At 46.4% G+C, this 14,863-nt stretch overlaps 1 protein-coding gene across 17 annotated transcripts in view; it reads right to left on the reverse strand.

Moving 5' to 3' along the window:
- The window catches only part of LOC139342750 (TRAF2 and NCK-interacting protein kinase-like), a 60,831-nt gene that overhangs the window by 15,826 nt on the left and 30,142 nt on the right, over positions 1–14,863 (reverse strand). For 6 of the 17 annotated variants that reach the window (XM_070980018.1, XM_070980017.1, XM_070980014.1 and 3 more), the window contains exons 3-15: positions 14,799–14,855; positions 13,615–13,740; positions 11,699–11,809; positions 9,721–9,811; positions 9,105–9,235; positions 8,959–9,013; positions 8,125–8,203; positions 7,837–8,012; positions 6,354–6,420; positions 6,057–6,255; positions 4,539–4,655; positions 2,641–2,727; positions 1,577–1,789 (exon numbers count right to left, since the gene is read on the reverse strand). In XM_070980018.1, coding sequence (XP_070836119.1) covers positions 1,577–1,789; positions 2,641–2,727; positions 4,539–4,655; positions 6,057–6,255; positions 6,354–6,420; positions 7,837–8,012; positions 8,125–8,203; positions 8,959–9,013; positions 9,105–9,235; positions 9,721–9,811; positions 11,699–11,809; positions 13,615–13,740; positions 14,799–14,855 — 1,509 coding nt within the window. Of the gene's footprint in view, positions 1–666; positions 1,261–1,576; positions 1,790–2,640; positions 2,728–4,538; positions 4,656–6,056; positions 6,256–6,353; positions 6,421–7,836; positions 8,013–8,124; positions 8,204–8,958; positions 9,014–9,104; positions 9,236–9,720; positions 9,812–11,698; positions 11,810–13,614; positions 13,741–14,798; positions 14,856–14,863 lie in introns of all 17 variants that reach the window. The other 11 variants (XM_070980020.1, XM_070980019.1, XM_070980015.1 and 8 more) reach the window with 3 other exon arrangements.

Genomic DNA, 14,863 nt, shown 5'->3' on the forward strand with positions numbered 1-14,863 from the left:
AAAGGAGGCATGGTCGGGCAGGAAGAGGTGGGTGTGGATAGATTGAGATTCTGGGGCACTGTTGGACACAGGGTTGTCAGGAGAAAACGGAGGGGACAGGGTGCTGGTGGACCAAGAGCTTGGGGATGTGGGGGATGTGGAGGGTGAGTTTTTTGGAGAGGTGCTAGGAGAAACGCACAACCAAGGAGCTGGAGTGGTTGGAGAGCTTGAGGGCCAGCAAAGAGAGGACTGACTACTAATTTTCCTGACCTCAGCCAGGTTGTATTTGAGTAAGTCAGCCGGGGCAGAGGCACTAAGGTCACACATAGAGGAGCTACCTCTTACTGCATTGTGCCCCCCTATCCACCCTCTTCTATCTGTAACAGAAGTAGGGAAAAGACAGTGATTGTTATCAGGGACTTGAAGAAAATTGCCCCTGTTGGAGGCAGGTGAGTAGGAGTTTCTCTGTCTAGGCAGGGCAGAGTGGAGGGCACTGTCAGGGAAGGATGGAGAGAGGGGGGCAGCTGGGTCAAATGCTGTGACCCTCCAGTCTGAGGGCACCATAAAACTCTCGTGGCTGACGGCCGGCCTCATCCCGTTCTGCCACCCTCCCTGATCCTCCGGATCTACTTCTACATCTATTCTACAGCGAGGCGAGTGCGACCTGGCACGCGGATAGCCACTAACCAGTTTGACCACAGGGTTGAAAACAGGGTTAGGTCCAGAGTGGGGTTTCTGGACCTGTCCGGGGGACTGAGGATAAGGCTGAAGGACCTTAAGATGTGGGTCTGCAGACATTAGCCCTTGGATGGCTGCCTGACTGGGGGCAGAGAGAGGCCTGTCTCTAGGCTTCTCTTTTTGATCACCTGGCCCCAGAGGATAAGGATTGGGTACTGGATTGGACTGGCTGACTGGCCCTTGACTAGAATGCTCTTTATGACTAGGTGCCTTATTGTGCCCTTGGCTAGAAGCCTGGTTGGGTTCTCGGATGGGTCCTGGGCTGCGTCCCCTCTGGCTAAGTTTCTGAGCCCTGAACTCTCTGACCTGCTGACTTATTTCCTGCTTCAGCCCAGGATCTAAGGGTTCTCCAGGGTCTAGTGAAATGCGAATATGAGGGAGTTGAGGGGAAAGGAGCTGGGCACCATGGGATGGGGTTCGCCTAGGGGCTTGAGCTCTGTGTTGGCCATGAGAGCCAGCAGATGAAGCCGGTTGGTTGAATGACTGATGATGTCGCAGTTGGGAGTGGGGCGGGTTACCCTGAACATGCTGCTGCTTCGGGACCTAGGAGTCAGAGTCAGAGGAGGGTAAGCAACACAACAAAGACACACAAGGCAGACATCACAGTGAGATTATCGAAGCAGCAGCAGTAATTCTCAAGCATCTTCAGTTCAAACAGCGAGGTCTCGACATTTTCTCCATTGAACTTTCTTCACAGGACCCTGCTTCTGCTGGACAAGATACGAACAACACAAGACGGCCACTGGGTGTGTACAAAATCACTGGGATCATCACCAATACATGCACATTTTAGAACATGACTCTTCACATATTCATGATCGCATGCATGTCTTTGTGCATCATGCATGTTGTGACGCACCTCTTTCGCCCAGGCAGGCTTGTCATTAGGATTGATGATGTCTTTGTAATGGTAAAGCTGTTTCTTCTCCGCCTGCCTTCCCTCCTGCTGCTGCTGCTGCTGTTGCTGCTGCTGCTGCTGTTGTAAAGACACCAGGTAGGCTCTCTCCTGCTGGAGCTGCCTCTGTAGCCGCTCCGCCTGCCGCTGCTCCTCGATCTGCTTACGTTTGTACTCCTGGAGGGAGACGGGGAGCACGTGAGGGAGGACAGAGATGAAAGGCGGGCCTTCTTCTGATGTCAAAGTCGAGTCACGCATTCCCAAATCATGCAAAACAGAACTGATGACCACAAGTATTGACAACTGGAACACACACTTTTCACAGTTATAATCACAACTTGATGGACAAAGGAGGCTCGGAAATTACTGGACATAAGGTTTTGGCAAATCTTATTAAACAGGGGAAAGGAAGGAGGCACTGAGAGGGAAGGAGGATGGAGGCACGAAGCACGGCAGCAGGGAAGGAAGGAAGATTTGGGCTGGAGTCTGAACAGGTTGGATCTCAAAAGGTTTCCTTGCAGGCTCTCCAAGTGTTCTCCTTTAATATGTTTCCCTTCAAATAGGATGCAAGGAGCTGTACACGACATACTGTGAATTCCTCAGACTGATAAAGCACAAAACTGTTGCTCTAGAAGAGACTGGGGCAGCGACAGAAACCCTCTGTGGAAAACAAATGCTCCATTTTTCTTGGGTTTCTCACTTGTGTGAGCCAACATGATTGCAGCTGACAAAACAGTTTTTTTCCTGCACCCCCTGGGGAATCCTTTGAGATCCAGCCATCTTAATGGTATTATACATGCAATCAGTGATCTGAATAAACTCCACACAGGCATTAGAGATATGCAGCCCAATGTTTCAGCTTCATGTTTTCCTCAAATCTGGAGCCAACAGGTTGAGTGACTCAGACTGTGGATTCCCTCACAGTCAGTTCCTCTCTACAGCTGCCACACGGGGGCATGCAGTGGGGAATTGGGGGGCACACAGCACAGATGGGGAGCAGTAGTAGCACATGGGAGGGCTGTGGTTACCAGCAGTAACGCCTGTTCCTGTAGTAGCTGCTGCTGGAGAATCTCTAACTGCCTCTGTTCCTCTTCCAGCTGTCTACGGATATACTCCTGAACAGCATGTCGGCACAAGAAGATAGAAATAGACCGAAAATCAGGAAATCTGAACGTGCAAACACGGGCAGAGAGAGAAAATACAGATCGGAAAAGAAATAGAGAAGATAATCTCCTGAGGTGGCTGTGAATGAGGAGAGAAGATGAGAGTCAGGCGAAGCGAAGAAGGCCGTGTTCTTGAACTGTTGTAATGCGTTACAAAGGCAAAATGACAAAGAGGCAGAGGAAGAAAAAAGAGGCTTGAATATGTCTTTCCAAAACACTCGAAAGGCGTGGGAGGAGAGCAACAGAGCGATAAAGAGGGAGCAGGACGGACACAAAATACACACCAGAGCAGTAGGTTCAATGAGAGGACAAGGGGAGAAAGACGTAGAGAAAGATACAGAATGATCATATCACAAGTTTTTTTATGCATTCCTGGAAATATTTCACTTTTTCTGCACAAGAGTTGCATGAATAGAGGTGCAATGAATAAAGCCAGAGAGGCGTTTGTTGAAATTAATTTAATCTCACTGCACAATTATTCAGCAACTCAACAGTGTCTTTTATGGAAGCTGAGAACAGCCATTCATTTTTGAATGCCGTTATATGGGGATCATGAGGTAATTATCACGTTATCTTGAGATAACAAAGCTCATTTCCTCGTGCAAACGGGTTAATTTATCTGGTTATCTCGGACAACGCAAGGCAGAATTCTGGAGATAACCAGATAACTCATCACAGGGAAAAAAAGGTTATTTGCTCTTATTACTTAGCTAAACACATCAGGCTGTTCTTCAGTCTCATTATTTCTATACATGTTTTATTATATCATTCAAACACCCACCAGTGCGGGTAAAAGGTTCCCCTTTCTTTTGGTTGTAGCCTGCTGGACCGTAACACACCTGCTTTAGGTTGACCACAATGACGTAAGCCTGCTTCTTAAAGCACCACAATGTAAATACCCACATATGAAATCATTAGGGAAAAGATTCTCACAAGAAGTGGCTAAACGAGCTTTGCTATTTTGAGAAAATGAAATATTTAACTTGTGATCTGCACGGGCATTCTCGGCTTCAGTGGACTTTATATTGATATTTTGAAAGATCATATAATATGCACCCATTAGACCAGCCTCAGACCCGTTGGAGCTCCTATATTGTGGCAGACCAGCCATTAGTTGGAGCCTTATAATACATAATATTGGTACAGCTTGAGTTTAATCCTCTGGGAACAGCTGACAGCTTTTCCAAACTTAATAGTCTCTCACGACACTTTTCTTTTGGATCTGTTGTTAAAATTCAGGGAGTTTATTCACTTTAAACCTACCAGTGGAGAAAAATCTTCTTGCATTTTATTTTGTGCAACATTTAACATAATGCAATAATGTTTGATTAACAGCGAGACAAAATATAGACATAATCAGAGTGAAAGAAGGCAGCAGTATTTAAGATCCAGGAGCCGAGAAGAAGAAAGTGACCTAAAAACTCCACATGAGGACGGAGCCACGAGCACAGAAAAACAATGTATCATCAGATTAAAAACGTCCAAGTTCTGTGCGCCTGAAACTGGAATCCTTGAAAAAGAAAAAAAAACATGAGGAAAACACGCCTCTGAGGTAATTTAAGGAGACAAGCAGAATCAGAGTGAGTCAGGAAGACGGGGGAAGATGTTGCCATAAAAAGAAACAGAAAACAACAGAAAGTTTAAGGGCAAATGAGGGATTCTGGACTCGAGTTGTCGCGGTGTTACAGATTTCTGTGGCACCACGCTGTCCGTCCGCATACAGTAATAATCTTTTAATACAATACTACAACAGGCGTACGGACCTGTTCTCTCTCTGCGTGCCTCCTCTCCTCCTCTCGACGGAGCTGCTCCATTTCCTCGTAGCGCCTCCTCTGTTCCCTCTCATGCTGCTTCCTCAGCTCGCGCTCCCGCTGCTGTTGCTGCGAGGAGAACAGGAGCACGAGACGATTCAGGGTCACAACGCAATGAGTCGACAGTTTGTGTCTTCACACGAACTAAGAAATGCCCCGAAGCTCTGATGCACCTTCACACAACACACAAACACACATTTGCTCTCGCGCACACACACGCTTGGCCCTGAGTGGAGGGGTCATGTTAGTTGAGTCAAGTCATGGTGCTTAGCCGTGCATTGGGAGGCAAGTCCTGGTGGGAACCCAGAGAGAGCGCACAGATTATGGGCTGAGGATTTCTTTCTGTAAGCCTGCTCTCTGGAACTAAGAGAGGGACACTGGGGAAAGGCTGTGTGTGTGTGTGTGTGTGTGTGTGTGTGTGTGTGTGTGTGTGTGTGTGTGTGTGTGTGTGTGTGTGTGTGTGTGTGTGTGTGTGTGTGTGTGTGTGTGTGTGTGTGTGTCTGTACAGCTTTGCTATAGCCTCTAACGATTGAAAGTAGAGAGCAAGAAGAGCCAAACAGAGGGCTTCTTTTGGCTTTGGGCGCTTGAATATAGAGGTTGTTTGCGGTCACGTGACGTTAAATCCAGATGGAGGGCAGGAAGTGAAAACTGCGATGGACGAGATGGAGCAAAGTTTAGAGTTTAGATGCAATTAGGAGAGAAAGGAAAAAACAGATAATTGCATAACATATGTTGGATGTGACCCTGACGTTATGAAGAGGATTTTTCAGACGTCTTTCTGCTCTAGAAACCAAATGAAAATGGACAAAAGTACGGAGGCGTTCAGCTTTTTTGTTAGCGGTTGGGTCCACGGGTTCTGTACCAAGGTGCTCCTTGGATGACACTGATGTCATTTGGTTTGTTTTTGCCAGGGAGCGCAGCTTCGACTGTCCCGTGGATTAACCTAGAACAAACATTCAGCGCCGCAGTCCTGAATGTTGACATTTACAGTTGAGGTTGTGGATTGTCACGAAACAAGACAGGGTGCATAATTTACATTCACCTGTCTTATGTGAAACTGTTAATGCCCTTTTTTTCCTGTGTTTCTCGATCAATTTCTTGCATTTCTCACCCTTGAACGACAGCTTTTGGTACTCAATAAAAGCTCCTTGCGGTTTGATTGATTTGAGCAACTGTAAACAAGGGAAAACAAAGGCAATGGGAGTGTGTGTTACAGTGCATCCTATGCAGAAAATCACTTCCTGCCCTCCATCTGCAGTTCACACCACAAAAGAGTGACGTGACGTCATGTGCAAACGACCTGTTGAGAGCACGTGAATTTAAGTTTTCTTAAAATCTAAATTATCCCATATCTGGTATAATCACTGGAGGTAAATTTGGGATGTTATAAATGATTTTTTTATACAAGCTGCTGCATATAACTACAATCACTGGGGTCAAAGGTCACGGTCAATGCCTCCTATCGCTTACCTCCTCCAGCCGCCTCCTCTGCTCCTTCTGCTCCTCGATGCGTTTCTGTCTCTCAGCCAACAGCAAGCGCTTGTGCTCCTCATTCTGCTGCTGCTCCAGCTGCTGCCGCCGCTGCGCCTCCGAGCGCTCCTTATTGGCCAGCTGGAGGCGCAGGAAGTCCCGCCTCAGGGTCGACTCGCCTGGGATGTTGATGATGGAGCTGGGAAGGGAGCAGCAGCGACGATGGTTTTGAGTCAGCGAGGAGATGTCAAAATGTGCTTTGTGGTTATGTGTATGTGGATCTGTGAAGACGCTGACCTGGGTTCCCCCATGTCTCTTTCTTCATCCTCCTCTTCACTGCCACTGTACTCATACTCTGTCTCATCTGATGGACACAGGGACATTTAAATAATAAAAACAAGAGAACAGAATAAAGCAGAGTAAGGTAATAACCAGCAGCGAGCAAAGCCATTTTTCATTTGAACTATCTGGGAGCATTACTAAACTGCTCACGATTTCGGCGTTCCCGGATCCTCACTCCTTCAAGGCACTTTCTTTTAGCGCTTTGAATAAGAGTATAAATTGTAATTTTACTGTGTGTAGCGAGGTGGGGAACATTAGCTCGCAGCTCTTTCAGTCAAACGGGTGCAGACGCTGCCCGGCTCTCACGGAGACACATCCGCCCGGACCTGTCCTCCGAATGTGACAAAGTGACAGCTGGAGGAAGCCACAGTCTCTACAATGACAAGACATTTCTATACATCATCACGACGTCCCCCCGCAGTATGTTGTTTCTTCAAGCGGTTAATGCGGCTCTTACTGCCGCGGCTCTGTGCGCGAGCGTCAGTCTATCGCTCCTGACTGACGGAGTGTGTGTTTGCCTGTCGAGGTGGAGCCGAATGGATGTCTGTCACTTTCACTTCCCGACTCGCCGAAAACCACGAATGTGACGGCACACGTGTGTGAGAATTTGTCTACATCTGAAAGCGGATCACACCTCACCCTTGCGGCCATTTTTGTTCTTTGAGTTTGTGTGTGTATCTGTGTGGGCCTGCGACAATATTTCAGCCACACTGAAGGTAACAGTTGAATCAGATGCACTTTGACTTCGTAATCCTTAAGATTTTCTCATAAAATCGAACCCTGATTTTGATTCTACTCTTCAGTGTATTTAGATCTTTTCTCCGGAGTCTGATTCTGTGACTGTCAAGACCAAATACGCTGCTTCAGTCAGCTAAATTGTGGAGGTCCTTGCCCTCCGTTTCACATGTCTATGTATTTATTGTCACTGCCAGCAGCTGAGTCCGCCATAGGAAATAAAAGGCTGTAATCTAGCAGCATTTCCTACTGTTGCTGCTTCACATTAAAAGCACGGGGTGGCTTTTATTGTGAAATGGTCACAGAAAACACATCGTATCAAAGGGTTTTTACTGACACGCTTTAAATATTGCTGGGAGTAACGCTACAGGAAGGAGCGGCCACGTTGAGCTGCGAGACGAAGAGTGACGGGTGACAGGCATCACACTTCCAGCTCCTCAGCAAGGTAACCGAGTCGTTGCCCTGCTCTGCTGTTGTGTGAAAAAACACTGCGTGCCACTTGAAATCAGAGCGTGGTTACTCACGGCGTGATGGAAAAAGGCCAACTAATGACGGACTTGTTTATTAAAAGCGTGAGTTTGTTTAGTAGCGCTGTGAAGAGACACACCAGTAGCTTTCAAAGAACTGTGTCATATCAGTATCATCACTGCAATTAGCGTGCATCTGCATTTAAATCCATACGTCTACAGCTGCTCCTCCTCACCCCTCTCTCCTCGTTTCTTCTTGGTGCGGTCGATGTGGTCCTTCAGCTGGATGCGGACCTGCCTCTCGTTGGGCAGGTCTCTGATGAACGGGTGTTTGAGGAGCTGCTCTGTGCTGGGTCTCTGGCTGTGGCTCTTCACCAGGCAGCTCTCTATGAACGACTGGAACTTCTTGGACCTGAAGCGAGTGAAATGCTGTCATCCTGCGCATGTCTGGACTGATTATCCCTCTGACAGCGTTGTTTTGAATGATCCGCATGGCTAAGGAAGTTATGGAGATACACACTCACCACTTCTTTGACTTGAGTCTCGGGGCGGGGTTGCGCGGGATGAGGAAGAGGGCTCTCATTGGGTGCATGTCACACAGCGCTAAGGAGTCAGAAATCAGGGACCAAACATGGTGAGTTAAGGTGACTGCTTCTAGCTAATTGTGCTAAACGTTATCATGGCATATAGTCAAAGCCAGCTGGAGTTAGCCCTCACCTGATCAATACACGCTGTCAATACTGATAACAATCGAGTAGTTTTGCGCACCCACCGAGGGCTCGTCTTCTGATAGAACTCCCAAGTTGATTATCAATCTTACAAATGAGCAGCTGTGCATGTACTGCTGGTAACTCTCAGGTGTTTAACATTCAAACTTCACATTGTCTGAGCTAGCTTCGGGTTAAATCATGTTCAGCTGGAAATGATAACCAGAATAAAAGCCCTGAATGCTTTCACAGCTTTTACTTCATCCTCTGTGAGCCACATGACTGACATTTGCTGGCCTCCTAGTTTATGCGATTGCTTTGTGTTTGCACGCTCATACAAGTGTTTAACTTGTGAAGCACACACTGGAACATCCTCATCCAGTTACAGACCTTCTCCCAAAACGCAGCCCAGCACTGTCCCAGACTGGAACTACAAATGAACAACCTTGACAAAACAAAGCGATGTCCTCAAGATTACTGTGCTCAATTACCGACTGGAGCTTGGGCAGATTTTCACAGAAACTTATGGCTACAGATGAGTCGCGTTGGCCTGGACTGAAAAACGATCCGCCTCCTGATTACAGTGATCTAATGCAGCAGCGCTAAAAATGGATGCGCAGCAGAGGTGTGGGTTAATGATTGGGTACGTACGCGGAGCTCCTTCGGCCATCTCTATTGCCGTGATTCCCAGTGACCATAAATCACTCTGCAATGACAGAGACACAGCGCGTTAATATTCAGGCTGACCACAAAAAGCACGACGCACATCCTCAGCGGAGGCGAGGCTGCTGGCGCACCTTGAAGTCGTACGTGGCGTCGGGGTTCTCGTCACAGGCGATGACCTCCGGTGCCATCCAATATGGCGTCCCGATAAACGTGTTCCTCCGTCCTACGGTTCTGTCGAGCTGGGCTGAAACGCCAAAGTCCACTGCAAACACACACACACACACACACACACACACACACACACGTACAATACTTCAGGATATAGTCTGCAAAGTACTTAAACGTTTGTTTTTCACTGTGTGCGTGCTGATGCACAGGCACACCAGTGGGCTTTACTGAATTCGATAATGGACTCTAAACAGGAACGAATTACCCAACCCACAATGGCTTGCCCGATTTACAAAAACACACGCACACACACTTTATAATCCCCTCCCCATTGGGCTTTAGCGGGAGAGCGAAAAAGAGAGAGAGAGTTCCTTCTTCAGCAATCTGCACCACGGACGGTGGCAGAGCTACAGAGAGATGAGTAGGCTGGTATTCAGCATAAAAGAAGAAAGAAAAGCCACACGCACGCGCGCGCGCACACACACACACACACCTCTGAGCCATGTGAAACTTTACACCTCCTCCTGCCCTCCCAATCCTAAAGCCACTTTGTCAAGTGGGGTTTGGTGACAGACTGACCTAGTTTGACCTCTGCGTTCTCCGTCAGCAGGACGTTCTGTCCCTTGATGTCTCGGTGGATGACCTTGTGCTGATGGAGATGAGTCAGACCCTGCAGACGGAGACAGACAGTGAAGGAACGCCGCAGCAGCAAAGAGCCAAGTCATGCTGATGGTTATTATTATTGGTAAAATGACAGAAAGGGCTCATTTCACATTGAGAGGAGAAGCAGCTCCTTGGCTGCGACTGTGTGGCTGACCTTGACCTCTGACCTCTCCCTTACAAGGAAGAAAGCAGCAGAAGTACTATCATTAGTCTAAGTAGTTGTAGGTGCCCTAGAGGGAGATAGCAGCAGCATTTGGTCACCAATTTTTGAGCAAAATCCATCATCTGAAGTGGATTATTTTCAGCATCGCCTGTCTGTAACTATTTAATCTCTTTGTCAGGAAAATCAATGAACCAATGAACGAATCTTTAATTGTTATATTATGCATGTTGTCTCAAAGTAATCAATAGATTTTGGAAATCGTTCTTGCTACATGTTAAAACCGAGTAAAATGCAGTAAAATGTCAGGTATTTATGCTTTGAAACTTTAAGAATTCTTATTTTAGCGAAGCTGAACGCAGAGTAATGTGAGACAGCTGAGACAGGGGGTGAAAATGTTAGAAGGGACAGAGGGAAGACAAAGAGGAAGACGGGAGACAAAATGTGCATGGACAGAGACGGACAGAGAGAAAGAGGGGAAGACTGAATGAGAGCGGGATGAGAGGAAGCAGAGAGCGAACGAAAGAGGACGAGAGACGAGGGGTGAGGAGAGAAATAAAAGCGGATGAAAGGAAGCCATTGTTGCCTCAGTTCAGAGCGGCGCTGCAGGTAACTGACGAGATGCAGCGATACCGCCGCCCTCTGTTTGAGGCGACAGCCCTCAGCACGAGAAACGCACAATACCAGATCGCAGAGATAGAATGTGGGAGATTCATATCACTTCAAAAACACAGATGTCATGGAACAAAAACAACCGGCGACGCCTGTCAAAGAGCAGGTCCGAGTCCGCGATAAGACGCCGACGAGCCGAGAGCGCCGAAGACGAAAAGCTATTGCATGAAATTAGAGGGAAATGATGGCAAAGTTTGCTGCCTCAAGTTCTTCAATCAGTATTTGAAAAAGGTGATTTGTTCATAAGAAGTGTAACATTTTGAAACTACAGAATGCTTTAAAATATATGTATTTTATGGCATAAACCCTGGTTTTAATTGAGCCAGCGGGGACTTGTTTTCAGCTGCAGTGACAGTCGACTCCCTGCGGGTCGAGTCGACTCGTGTGTCAGCAGCAATGACGGAAGCTGTGACTGAACCTGTGTTTTGACTTGACAGCTGTTCTTTAACACTGAGGCTTCAGTCATTATCGTACCGGTACCTGTGCAAGGAGGAGGAAGCGGTTTGAGGAACCAAAGCATAAAACAAACGAGAACGACGGTAAATGTGGAACAAAAACGAGGACGCGTTTATCTTATGACTGCGTTTATGTGATTATCTGAACTTCTCCGCTGATTCACAGTTGTCGTGTCTTGTTGTGCTGCGGAAGGATGTGAATCAGCTCTTGGTTGCAAGTTGGAAAATTTTAAGAACTGTCACATAAAGTGAAGGAAAAACAGAAATAAAAGCTAGAGCCTTAATCCTGACCTGAACCGCTAAATTCAGCCATAACACTGAGAGTTTGAGAACGTTATTTTCCATAAATCACGTGATTAATCATTCGCTGGTGTGTAAACTTCATTACACTTTACGTTTGTAGAAAGTTGTGCCAATTTAAAACTGTATACTCAAGTATTACTCAAATGTACTTAGTACATTCTTCAAAAAGTATGATCTAATATTTTTTCACCTGGGATGCGTTCAGAGGGATCTTTGTCTGACTCTTCAACATTCACATACCATAATCTCTCTCTCAGATATGGGATTAAGCGATGCCAGTGCTTTTGGCCACACGGCGTCTTACCCTGAGAATCTCTCGGCAGATGTACGCGGTCCATTCCTCCTTCAGCGAGTTGCCCTTGGTGTTCTTGATCAAGTCTGTCACTGAGCCGGCTCCACAGAACTCCATGACCAGCTGCAAACATACGAGGTCGGTTATTCATTGTTCTGCAAAAAGAAAGCAATCTGGTCCAGGATCTGTTCCAAACAAGCCCGAAAAACAGGTTACTGAGATAGTCAGGGAGCTCGTAAGCAGTCACAGTCATTGGGGGAAATCTTTTCCCACATTTTAATAGATGAATTAACAACAAACAGAAATTTCTTTTTTCACCTTGTACCTAATCATATTATCAAAGTACAAGAGCCTGACAGTTACTACGACAGACCAAAACTACATGCCGGCATGAGTTTATTTCAGATATAGATCAGTACTGGACTGTATATTGGCAAATATGCAAAAACTATATAATATATCTAGAAACTAAAGGAAATGTTTCTGTTGCAGCAGGTTTATTTATGCATATTTGGCTTAATACATTTCCTAATTTAAGGTTAATATGTTTTTTTAGTGCTGTCAAAAATATCGCGTTATTAACACATTAATGCAAATCAATTTTAATGGCGTAATTTTTTAATTGCGAGATTAACGCTCTTTGTGACCTAGTGAACTTGTAGTTTTTTATAAGCTGTGGCCACTGCTGGTAACGTACAAAAACTACAGGATCCGACTGTAAACCGGAAACAAAACAATAGCAAAACACGTGTTTGGGCTTGTCTGCTCGCTAGCTGTAAGAGAGTAGGCTACCGGTTTGTGTGGATGTCAAGCGTGAATTAATCGCGAGTTAACTATTTTAATCGATTGACAGCACTAGTTTTTTTTGTGTGTTTTTATTTCTAAATGGGTGAGTGGACTCCATTTCTATCGCACTTTTCAATCCACTGATTGATTAACAGCAGCTGTATTTAAATAAGAACTTCAACTGTAAAATAATAAGAAGCATCTCATACAGAAAATACACAGTACCCATAATCACAGCACACATGAGCAGCCATGTCCCGTCACACCCCACAGAGATTAGAGAAACTAGTGCGTGAACTGACTCAACGGGGTCACGAGACGACATGAATGAATCAAGTCCATCTCTTGACCCAAACACAATGTGTCCATTCTGTCCACCCTCAGCTGCCTCCCGCTGTCCTCGCTCATCCCTCCCAGAATTACATCCCCACAGATATGCAGGCAAAAGTTCAGCTGGTCAGCTCTGGCTCGGCGTCAAGCTCCCCTCATCATCGCTCTGGATTACAGAGCGAGAGGAAGCTGGAGAGTAATAGCCGACCCCTCTCGTCCAGGCGGAGCGAGTGTGCGCTCGCACACGCAGAGACAAAAGAAACACACTCATATATGCGTAAACATGAAGGGATGCATGTCAAAGCAGGAAGCACACAGCTCACGCTGCGCGCTCGTTAACACACGCACTGACACACGGGGAACACAGGCTGTTGAGTTAAGGGGAATTATGCAGGCGGTGGATGCGGCTGCTGTGTGTGTATGCATGTGTTTGTGTGTCCTCTCATTGTTATGTGATGAATGCTACAGGATCAGAGAAGAGAGAGCTCCCTCAGATCACGTTAACACATGATTTATTGCAGCAGCCAGCCAGCCACACACTCATTCATACGCTTTATATCTCACACACACACTCACACACACACACGTTACGTATAGAAATATTCCAACGCACACAAACCTGCAGCCACAAACGACACACTCACATCTTTCACATGAATGCAACAGCGAAAAATGGAAAGTCGCTCCTTTATGTCGCGCTGTGTCGCTCTGACAGGCCGCAGCCATCTTCTCTTGGCGTCACACTCCATTTCACACACACAAACGCAGACTGTGGCACACACGCACACGAAAACACACGAATAATGGCGTACCCATAGCTGGTCATCTATGCCAGGAGGGTTTTTCTTGATGAAAGCTCCGTAGTAGGTGGCGATGTTCCGGTGGTGACTGTACTTCTTCAGCATGTTAATTTCCGCTTTAATCTCCTCTTCCTCATCCTGACACACACACGCACACACAAACGAGGAGAGAAAAATCAACAGGCGTTAAACCGCGACCTCTATTTGTGACCCCTCCAACATCTTAATAGGATGGCGATGGAGCAAAAGGAATGAAGTTGTTGACGGATTTGCATTTCCAATCCATTTAAATTCTGAAAACTGTTGCTGCAGAGCCCACAGCTGGGCTCTAAATATTCCACAATAACAGCATTACTTTTTAATTGCTTTCGTTTTCGGGGGTGACTGCCACAAAGCCAGAAGCGGTTGTTTGAAACAAGTCGTTATGGTGGCAGTTGGTTACTTAAAAATGTAATTTCTTATTCATTAGGCACAGTGTCAGGAAATTATGCATTGATTACTTCAATTTATTGTTCATCAGCCCCGAAAACAAAAACACTTGCTTTATTAAGCTGATTTTGTACAGCAGCAGCTCATTTATTGGCAGTTTTTGCGTTAATTTTCATTAATTTAATACAATTTTATTTCATTTAAGCAGATTTACTCAAACACACTCATTCATATTTTCTGTTTATTCATTGTTCACACTTCCATTCCTGAGTGCTCAGTCTTTCATCCGCACACACCTGCATATTCTCATTTCCTTAATCATTCATTCATGCCGCCGTTCATTCACTCATCCGCTCCTTTGTTGCCTCATTCCTGCAGTCCTCCATTGTTTTGCTGGCAGCTGAGCGCTGACAGCGAGGCGTCGGGTGAGAGGATCTCTAAATATAGCTGAGATTCCCTCCTGCTTTACAGACACGCCTGAGACCACGCTGCTGTCCTAATACCTCCAGCTAATATTACCATGGCAATAGGCCTGTCCTCATTTCCTCTCTGCCACATCACATGCACACGTGCGTGCAGTGCGCACACACACACACACGCGCACCAGCACTGACTCATCTCTTATAATTAGATGACACGGTCGACGGTGGTATAATCACTTGAGATGATTTGCTGTGCGTGGGTGCGTGTGTGTGTGTGAGTGCGAGAGTGCATGCGTGTGTGTATGTGTGTGTGTGTGTGTGTGTGTGTGTGTGTGTGTGTCTTACCCCGGTGACATCCATGACCTTGATGGCTGCGAGCTGCCCTGTCTTAACATGGCGACCCTGGTGAA

This window comes from Chaetodon trifascialis, chromosome 14 (assembly GCF_039877785.1).
Source record: "Chaetodon trifascialis isolate fChaTrf1 chromosome 14, fChaTrf1.hap1, whole genome shotgun sequence".
NCBI classification, from domain to species: Eukaryota; Metazoa; Chordata; class Actinopteri; order Chaetodontiformes; family Chaetodontidae; genus Chaetodon; species Chaetodon trifascialis.